The 10,640-nt window shown below is 39.7% G+C and overlaps 1 protein-coding gene and 1 long non-coding RNA gene across 5 annotated transcripts; one reads left to right on the top strand and one right to left on the bottom strand.

The window, feature by feature from the left end:
• The first annotated feature begins 3,463 nt into the window (after positions 1–3,463).
• Positions 3,464–5,333, top strand: LOC120294818. Its single transcript, XR_005552150.1, has 2 exons — positions 3,464–3,834; positions 4,708–5,333. It is a non-coding gene; the product is annotated as an uncharacterized LOC120294818 (long non-coding RNA).
• An 810-nt stretch (positions 5,334–6,143) lies between these two features.
• Positions 6,144–10,640, bottom strand: LOC104428721 (pentatricopeptide repeat-containing protein At2g38420, mitochondrial). Of its 4 annotated transcripts, XM_039315480.1 has the most exons (3): positions 8,436–10,640; positions 7,092–7,433; positions 6,144–6,424 (listed from the first exon to the last, which is right to left on the bottom strand). In XM_039315480.1, the coding sequence occupies exon 1, from the start codon at positions 10,122–10,124 to the stop codon at positions 8,601–8,603; it is 1,524 nt and encodes a 507-aa protein (XP_039171414.1). In that variant the 5' UTR covers positions 10,125–10,640; the 3' UTR covers positions 6,144–6,424; positions 7,092–7,433; positions 8,436–8,600. The 4 variants fall into 4 exon arrangements, with proteins under 4 accessions (XP_039171414.1, XP_018726934.2, XP_010040006.2 ...); XM_018871389.2 differs by lacking the exon at positions 7,092–7,433; XM_010041704.3 differs by lacking the exon at positions 6,144–6,424 and having other exon boundaries at positions 6,959–7,433.

Here is a 10,640-nt window from a genome sequence, read left to right as displayed (position 1 = left end):
AACGAATTTTCCGAATAGGTCTTACGAGTCCTGTAAGTTCACTTGCATCGAAAGCTATTGTCCGTTTGCTAAAAGGTTAGGTGAATTCTTGGTGCGGAATCACAATTTGATTTTCTGATGCTCCAGAAACTCTTCAGTATAGTTGCGTCGACGTCAAGAAGCCTCTTTATCAGATGGAGCTAAGACAAGACAGGACAACGTCGGCGGATAGGACCACGATGTCAATGGCGTAGACCGGAAAAGATGAGTGCAAGTGAGGCGATGCTTAAAGGGTAGAAATGAGTATACTGGCAAATGCACACCTAAAGTGTGTACCAACATGCTTGATAGAATCTAGATATTTTCATTAATTAATCAAAGAATAGAAACATAATGGATATCTGAAAAATTCCTCATGAAATTCTAATTTGAAAATGGGAAATAGATAGATTAATAAGAAATTCCATCATGCTAAGTCTCCAATATCTAAATGGTAACACTAACAAACGAGTAACCTAAAAAAAAAAAATAAGAAATAAATAAATTTCGTAATTCTTAAAACTCTTTATCCTGTTCGAAAAGACTTGATCATGCACTTTAGAATGCTTGATAATTGAATTCATTAGGGGCATCCTGATGGAAATTAATTTGAACTTCAAGATACTCTTACCTACTTCCCTCTAGAAAATCTTGAAAAATCACAAAATCAATTTGTTTATTGTCAAGACAAAATGGGTCGGATTTACCTCTTTCTGTTTATTTCTCCATGGGTGAAAAGTCTTTTCCTTTTTGTCTTTTTGATATTCTCCCTGTATATTTTCCTCAGACGGTAATGTCTTCACTCACATCTCCTGCTCCAGATGCTTTTCCCAGAAATCGAACTTTATTTAGCTATAGTAAAATCAAAAAACATATACGATCTTGCAAGATATAAAATTATAAATCAAGGAATTGGCAGTATCCTCGTAGGCCTCGCAAATAAAGCACTGAACACGCGCAAATCTGTCCAATATCTCGTAGCATTCTCTTTTTCTTCTCCCCCTCTTTTTCTTTTTGACTGTAACAGTCATTAATTTGTTCGCAAGAGCGTGGATAGCAACTTCTCGAGACAGGACATTCAAGTATCACGCATGTTCTGTGGCGATCGGCAGCCTTCGACGCAGACTGGGATTTGGACGGGACGATGATACAAGTGGTTTATGTTTCATTTTTCTCTTCTGCTGCTTCTGATATTTTTGGCCATGCAAGTTGTCTAATGTTGACCCATTTGAAAACTCCCCTCCTCCGCAGGATTCTACAACCATTTCTTTGCTGATATTGGTCAATCTCGTCATCATTGATTTCTTATTCCCGAAGGTATACTTCCCTAGAATGTTGAGTCTGCTCTTGTTCTTGTTGGAACGTGTTTGACAAACACACGAAGAGAGAGAGAGAGAGAACTTGATTCCAAAGTAAAGCAGCCCAAATTATAACATTTTCATGTGAAAACAAAGGTTCCCAATTCCACTATGTTTAATCAACCGATTCTTTTGTAGCCAGCTTTGACCTAAGAATAGCTTTTACATGTGTGTTTTGGTCGCGAATGGTATCATGAGCAAAGACGCACCAGTCATTCTCTAGCCGAAAGGAATCTGACCATGGAAGTCAGATTAATCTTATATTTGCCAATGTATGTGGCTTTTCTTTGCTCTATTGTTATTTTCGTGGGAAGGTTGACCTCCCCTTTGGCCAGAAGATCTCAGCTCAGCTCTTATAATTTAACAAAGAATAAAGATCCATAAGCTGTAGGCCCTTTCCAAGAGTTTGAGGATTAGAGGTGCCATGAGGAAAGTACCCAAGCACGATGATTCGAACTTAGGTGTGGAGTGAGGAAAACAATCATATTTGTATATGATAAACATATTCCCTTGGAACTCGCCATGGTGCATGTTCCTCTAGCTTTTACCTAATCAAAAAAGCAGAAAGGCATAATGTTTTTGATTCATTCTTTGAGTTTTGACTTGAATATAATCGGCATTTCCTTTTTATGCACGTTAACACTAAGTACGGCTATACCAAATTTTAGATGGGAGAGGGGGTGTTGCTCCCAACAACCATCCCCACCAGATACACCACTCCATACACAATCAAATTCACCTCACGTGGTACTTTAAAACCCATCAAGGGGAAAACAGAAATTAATCCTCCATGTCTCCCTCCCTCGTGCTCTCTTTCTGCTTCCTCCCTCCCTCTCATTTACGTAGTCGACCGACAGGTCTTCACTGTTGTAGCTCGCTGCCTCCCAAGAGTGTGAGGGATGCAGGTGTCAAGAAGAAAATGCGCAAGCGCAATGATTCAAACTTAGGTGTCGAGTGAGGAAAACGATAATATTTGTATATGATAAACATATTCCCTTTGAATTCGACATCGTACGTGTTCCCCTTGCTATTTGCCTACTTAAAGACGCAAAAAGGCATAATGTTTTGGATTCATTCTCTGAATTTGACTCTAATATAATTGGTATTTCTTTTCAATTCATATTAACACTAAGTATGGATATAACAATTTTTAGACGGGAGAGGGAGTGTTGTTCCTAACAAGCATTCACATCGGATATCACCACTCCACCCACAATCGAAGTCATGTCACATGGTAATTCAACACTCACATAGGGGAAAAAAAAACCTCCATTTCTCCCTCCCCTGTGCTCTCTTTCTGCCCCCTCCCTCCTTGTCGACCGCTGGCTCTTCACCGTTGTAGCTCGCCGCCGACACCCCCATGAACCTTGCAGCAGACCTCCAACTGCAATGATGCCGTCGAGCCGCCTCCATATCTCTCTCTCTCTCTCTCTCTCTCTCTCTCTCTCTCTCTACCAAACCAAATCAAAGCCGATGTCTCAATTCGAAGGTGGAACTGCAATAATATGAATGAGGGTTGGGTAATTTTAATTGAAAAAACACGAAAATTTGGAGATTGAAAAACCTACTCCAGATATCATCTTTTGAACGGGAGAAATGAAACAAAGAAAAAGAAATCAAACTTCAGGAACTTTTAGTCCAAGTTTTCCTTCTAATTCTTCCCTAAATTAATAAAAAAGAAAGTAAAAAGGCGAAGGTTCCTGGAAATGATTTCCGGAGCCCTTCGTTGGACCAAAAGGGAAAACAATAGGAATGGGGAATACGTGTGGTCCGCTCTAATTCTGCGACAAACGTCAACGGTCCCACGATCCAACAAAAGCTTTGATCGGTACATTCCTCAAGTTGTATGCTTTCTACCAAAAAGAAGAAAAAAAAAACATTAACATAACAATGGTTTCATTAAAATTACGAGATGAGACCAATTCTTATTTCCAAAATTAATTAGGGTTTGCGTTTTTTTTTTCTCTTAAACCTAATGAAATCTCATTGGCTTTTGATGTGGTATTATCATCATTTATTGGACTAAATCTCACATATTACCTGCCTCATCCTTCTCTTTGCTATATATTCGTGAGGCCAAAGCAGTACCAACATTGTTATTCACTCCTCTCTCTCTCTCTCTCTCTCTCTCTCTCTCTCTCTCAGAGAAATTTGAGAAGGTGTGCAAAGAGCACGATGGACAAGATCCCTCGCTCTGTCTCTCTCGCGTGCGTAGGTGAGAAGGTGTGCGAAGAGCACGATGGAGAAGCAGGGCACGTGCATTACCGACTCATGCCGTACGTACCTGGAGAGAAACCAAGAAATTGGCTGAACCATGAAGGGTTTCTTGTATCATCGATGGCTCCAAGTCTGGTGAACCATGAGTGGGTTCTTCATGTGCCCTTCTTCCCCATCATGACCAGCCCACCTCTAAAATCATCCATGAAAACTTCTCTTAGCATTACCTCCGGAATGCTTGGTGAGTTGTTTATTCTCTCTCTCTGTCTCTCTCTCTGTCTCTCTCTCTCTCCCCCCCCAACGCACCACATATACACAAAAAGACATACGTATAATGTATGTATGAGGAATCGGGATATTCATATACACAATTCGTACAAAAAGGTGTGAATGACCCGCTTTGACTTGATAAGAGAGATGAATATCTAATTCATTCTAATGTGCGAAAGCTGGGCATATGGCATCTATGGATAAAAAGGAAGCCTTAGACTAATTTGGAGCCATCAATTTACTGTAGATTTAATGTTTGACAAAAGCATACGGTACATTACTGTAGGTAAATATCAACGTATGTATTACGTATGTTTCTTTAAGTAGGTATTTTATTGCACGAATTGCTGATTAACTATGAGATTATTTAAAGGATTAAGCTATCAAAAGCAGCGGAGGTTCTTAGACTGGATAAGATCTTCAATCCTTTTCTTTTTATTTGGGAATTGGGATTTATCAGTAGGACATCTGAAAATATTGCTTCCCTCTCTGTCTCCTGTACTCCATTCTTCAATGAATTGGGGCTATTTTATACATCCTTTCTCGTATATAGAACCTGAAAATTGCCATTTTCAGCACTTGTAAAGCTCTTGCTTACTGAGTTATTGACTGAGCAAAACACTTATTACACTCTGCACGCCAAAAGAATGATCGCCTGAGATTCTTCTTGTAGTGGCCACTTTGTACACCTTTTTCTTCTCAGGTCTTATTTTTAATCTATATGAGTTTTATTTTTATTTTTTTGGTAAAAGTAAGATATGTATTAACTCTAACCCAAATCGGAATTATACAAAAAAGGGGGACCCGACACCAACATAATGACTTGCACTTATGGTGACATTAGGAAATATCAATAGGAGTGCAAGGGCGTTATGGTAACCCAAATGAAAAGAGGGGCTAATAAACCTCAGCCCAAAGAAAAGAAACTAAGGCAATCCAAAGCTCAACCTGAGAAGATAGAAGGGCTAAGGTTCCAGCATTGTTGCATCCTCCTATTAGTAGGAGTATCCGGGACCTGTTGGAAGGTCATAGCTTTGTCCATGATCGACCTTGTCCAAGCATTTCTTCAAAGCCGGCAAAAAGAGTTCGTGATCACAAAAGAGGATATTATTCTATGAGTTTTAGTTTTTTATTTATTATTTTAGTAAGAATCCATGGTTTTGGGTGGATTGGACCATGGCAAATAAAGAGTGTAAAGATCTTGAAGCGGCCAGAACATTCATGTTCAAGCTTCAAGAAGTTGCTGATACATGTGTTTTTTTTGTTATGGGCTTGTTTTGCCGACAAATGGTTTCTTTTCGTGATATCAGAGCACGAGTTCCTTCATAATGCTTCTGTCTCCAGCTACTTTGTTCACGTGGCTATACGACGTTATACATTTCCCTCGTAAATCCCATCTTAGGTACTGGAAAAAATGTTGACAAATAGGTATACTTGAAATACATAATGCATTGCTTTCCTTTTGTTTGAGACTTCTGTTCTTTACTTCAACAGATGCTAATGCCCTTATGGAGTTAATGGGGGAAAACTAGAGAATCATTATCATCCCAAAACTTTAGAAATTGAAAACCCCTCCAATGTCCAGGCTGACCTAACTTCGTTTCTTCCTGTAAGCGCATCCATTATTATAATTTGCCTCTAAACATAGTCGGCAACGTACCCCCACGAACATTGAATCGATTAAAATCAAGACCCAACCACACTGTGCTTGCTAAGTATCATCTGACAACTTATAGTGGGCGCTCAAGATAGGTTGTAACAGAGATCATCCAAGTTTCTTATCAAAGTGGATCCATAGATTGAATATCAAAATGGTGCTTTTCAAAGTATAGCGCTTGAGAGAGAGTATTATCCTTTCTATTTAGGCTATTTCTTTGGCATTCTATTGAACAATCTCTCTTTATATACATAGATGGGATCAATTTGTAACATCCGGAAGGATTCGTCGAGCCAAAAGGTCGGATATCCTATATTTGAGAGATCAGAATTGTCACATAGAAAATGCGTAAGCGCAGACGTCACGCTGAGATGCTAATAACGTCCGATTGTTTTGAGGGCGTTAGTGGCTACACGTGTGAAGTCATCATGGTGGATGCATTGTCAAGAGATAATTAAGCCGCAAGGACATAATAGAAGGCGACCGATTGACGTTGCTTTTAAGGCTGGAGAATTTATATAAAAACTAATGGGGTCTTCTTGCAAAATTGGTACCTACCAACCAATGTTCGGATATCAAGAAAACTACCATCTCACTTGCACAAATATAGAAAACTTGAGAAGGGCGTTAAATCGATCCTTCACTAATGATTCTTAGTCATATGTCAGTGATATGCGGCAACAGATTCGAAGTATAAGGACGTTGACATTTTGCCTAAGAGCTCCGGGAATTGATCTCTAGATTCTTCGCTCTTCCCTTCGCATGTTCGGATTCAATCTTTCTTTCACTCATCCATGCCGCCTTCGCATCCTTTAGGCAGCTGTTGCCATAGGCAACAGCCTTGCAGGAAACGACACAATGGAATAGGTAGCTCAATGTCACCGAATTCCAATCATTCCTTTACCTACACAGCGCATGTCAGCATTTCCTCCTATTAGCTTTACGTTAGAGGAAGTATTAAGAGATAAAATGTCCACACACATACAGATCACGAGCAATATGAGGCAGAGGAAGTGTTAAGAGAGAAAATGTCCACATACATACATATCACACGCAATATAAGGTGAAACGCGCATGACTAAATCGGTCGATCAATAACGAGTTTAGGAAGCTTCGAGAACAAGGAAGGTGTCAGGTGATGATAAATTAGCAGTCCTCAACATGTACACAACATAAAGAGAAACACTGACGGATTAATTTACTTTCTTTGGCCAATATATATATTGCATTGACTTCGGGTACAACTGTACAAGAAGGGACATGCATGTAAGACCTAGAAAATAACCTCTAAAATCTAATTAAATGTATGCCCCAACCACCTGATCCCATCTGCTAACCACCTACACTAATACAGATGTCGACGATATCCCTAACATTGCATTCACATTCCAAGACATGATACCATGTCATCCCTGACCGTGCAGTCAGACTCAAAGTCTTCAAGAATAAACAAGCCACCGTGTTTCATAACGAGCATTTAATGTCTTGCCAAAGGTTTAGAAAGATCAATCCAAGAAAGCACCCACCAAAACCCAAATGGAATGACAGAGTTCAGTTGAATGATCTTACACCTTTCAAGTATGAATTAGAAAGGCCCTTTCAACAGTAAAAGTGCAAAATGCAGTAGATATCCTTTATTTGATCCTCAGACAACTTTATGAAGATTAAATTATCACTTTGATGTTGCAGACAAATCACATTGCAGAGTACTCCAGGCACCAAGAGAAATTCTTGAGTGCATTTTCCTTCCCGACATTCTGAACCTTGTATTTATCACCGCTGTGACCTGAGGAGCAGCTTTATGGAGGGTGTAGAGACTGTTTAGAAGTAGTCAGATCACTCATCTTATAAATTTCATCACTAATGAGAATTGATGAAAACTCGTTACTGATGCCTGCAACCAAATGCGTATTCTGCAAAATGAAGACCCAGAAAGTCCAATTATAGAACAATTGGAAGTACTTTAATAGATTTTTTTGGATAGGAAATAAAGGATTTTGTCAAAATAAAAATTTAAGAACATCAGAAATGTCCTAGGAAAGAAAGAACGATTTGCCCAAAGCCGAATAACAGTGTATAACGCAGAAGAAATCGACGATTCTAAATTCCCAAGGAAAAATACTTTCATAGATAGGAGCTTGCAGACTTAATGCATTCATGATATTTGGAGCTCAGGAAGTGAGTGTTAGTTGCTTTTTGCCACTATATACTGTATAAGATGGTTTAACTACATTTAGAAACTCTTGCATAGATGAGTGAAACCTCTGAGAATATTTTAGTTCATCCACCAATTGAAAGGAACGATTCAAATCTGTAGAGTCAATAAATTGAGATACAAGCCAGCAAATGTCAAATTTATGGATTATTTGACTATGATTATTCATGGACTGAGTAAAAATAGAAGTGGACACTGAGGCTTGAACCGAGAGCCTAGCTCTTAAAGCAAGTGGATCAACCCAAGGACTCTAATAGTTAATGGCCCAATAATTCCTGAATGAACTTGGAATATAACGGAAGATACTCATGTTGATGCAAGTTTGGCCAAGTAATTCGCCTCACAGACAATTTCAGACTGATAAGATTATGAGAAATTTCACTATCTTTTCAAATTAGAAAATTTCAGGCTTCACTGCATAACATGTATTTAGTTCATAATACCACAAAACTATTTGTTGAAGACTTAATATTGTCCTCTTCCGGACAATTGATAGTTAAGCTCCAAATACTGACCCAAAAGCAGTGAAGGGTGCACTTCATCAATTTCAATCCTTCTACCATATCATGCCATGCAGAAGCACATATGAATCTCAATAAGGAAAGAGACATGCCAGTGACAAATGCAAAAGGTTCAAATGCAATTCCATGAGCAAACACACAACCACCAATCAAATAGCAGATCAGCGGGAGTCAATTACCTCCTCAATCGGTGGAAAGAGAGTTTCGGACTGCCACATTGTTCGCCAAGTAGGCGTTCATCTACAGGGTATCATATCATCTACAGCTTGCCTTCTTCATGCATTCTAAATATTCTACGAACTGGGTTTCCAACAAGGTTGCCATACAGCAAAAGCAAGTGCACTTCATTCAACTTGGATAGAATTTATCAACTCAATTAGACTACTCTCCAACGATTTGATTTCAGATCCGCAGTCATTAATAAGTGCTTCCCAAGTCATGGCTCCTGGAATGATACCCTTCCTGACAATCGCCTCAAGTAATTCTGGCACTTTTGAGAATAATCTTCTCTTGCACAAACTACATACTACTGCATCAACTGTAAAACATTCAAATTGTGAACTCTTAACCAACAATTCATCCACTAAATCACAAGCTTCAGTAATTTTACCACTACCACTGAATCCTTCCAGCAGAGGCATATATAACTTTAACATTAGCCCCAAACTCTTCACTCCTATTTCTCTCACAAGCTGCCTTGCCCTATTCAGCTCCCCAATTTGACATGATCTCTCAACTATCGTGACATAAGTAGCATCATTAGGTCTGCAGCCAAGTTCTTTCATGCAAGCTACCATTTCGACGGCTGCTTCAAGTTTATTCTGCTTACACAAACCATCTATATACACGTTGTAGGTATACACATCAGGGACCAAACCCAGAACAAGCATTTCATCAAATAACTCCTCTGCCTTCTCATAATCATCCTCGGCAATGACCCCACTTAAAACCATTGTGTAGCAAACAGTATCAGGTTTAATCCCACCGACCTTCGTCTGATTCAAGACATCCAAAGCATCATTAACTCTTCTATTCTTCACCAAATACTTTATCACATTCGCATAGTCTATTAGCCCAGGGGAAAAACCCATTTTCCTCAATTCTTCCATAAGGCCCAAAACCTCAACACTAGAAAAGTTCCTCTGTCCACAGAATGACGAAAGTATCAACGAGCAGATTCTCCCATCAACTGTGAATCCATCACTTATCAGTGTATTCAATATGTCAATAGCAAAATTCACCTTCCTCAACCGACAAAGTGCACCAATCATTATTCTAAAAGTCGATTCATCTATCCTGATATTCATCTGTTGACTCTTCAGCAAAATCTGAGGCACCATCTTCAAGTGATCTCTGCTATAACAAAGTACTGACAGTAGAGCATTCAGTGAGCAGACAGTAGGGACACACCTGAACTTGGGTATATCAAGAAACAAACCAACGGCGTCTTCAATTTTGCTAAAATCGCCATAGAACTTGATAAGATCGCTGAAAATGTACTCGGGAGTTTCGAATTTCTCAACCCTTTGAATGTGATCGAGGACTGGTGGAATCAGGTGGAACTGTGAGATTTCACATAGACTCTGGATGACAAAGTGGTAGGCATTTGGGGTTGGTTCACAGTTGTAAGCACTAAATGAGTCTACCAGAGTGCTAACAAGATTGGGTTCGGTAGGATTTTGCGGGAGATGTTTATTACTGCGGTGACACAATGGCTCTACGGTGGTTCTGACTGCATCTCTTAGAGTTCGCATGGCTTGTTCTTCAGAGAAAGTTTGGTGCCACTTGGTTTTGTATGGAGACAATGGCCACCTCCTGTTCCTCCTCAAAAATTGGTTCGCGCCCTTTAGAGAAGACAGCCTCTTCATAATGAAATCCGGACCGAACAGCCTCGGAACAACTGACTTTAAATCTTCCCAAACAGCAGCTGCTCTACCACCATGTAGGCCCGAATTCACCTGTAATTCATTCAGGCATTCCGTCGAACATCAAGAAGGCAATCATTAGCCAATCATCAGCAACGACCCGCGTGCTCCATTTACTGCTTAATGGGTCAAACAATCTTTGCCCATTAACCATAAACAGTCAATCTATCTGCATCAATTCAAGATTGTACAGAGACCAACCAAAGCCCGCTCATTTGAAGCATCACCTTAGACTATGACCATGACAACTTTTCTGGGCAAATGTTTATGAAAGAACAAACATTGTCAGGAACCCGCAAATGGGAAGCTTCATGACAACATTTTCTATCAACATGGGTCCGCCAAGAACAAGATTAACGACAACGCGAATGCCGTCTAAGCCGTAAGATGGTCGTCGATCGATGTCGATAGACAAGAGTCGAGGCGCTTCGTCCAGGGAAACGAGCTGACACTTTTTCT

Source organism: Eucalyptus grandis, chromosome 1 (assembly GCF_016545825.1).
Source record: "Eucalyptus grandis isolate ANBG69807.140 chromosome 1, ASM1654582v1, whole genome shotgun sequence".
In the NCBI taxonomy this organism is placed as follows: domain Eukaryota; kingdom Viridiplantae; phylum Streptophyta; class Magnoliopsida; order Myrtales; family Myrtaceae; genus Eucalyptus; species Eucalyptus grandis.
This window is presented reverse-complemented; position numbering and strand designations above follow the sequence as displayed.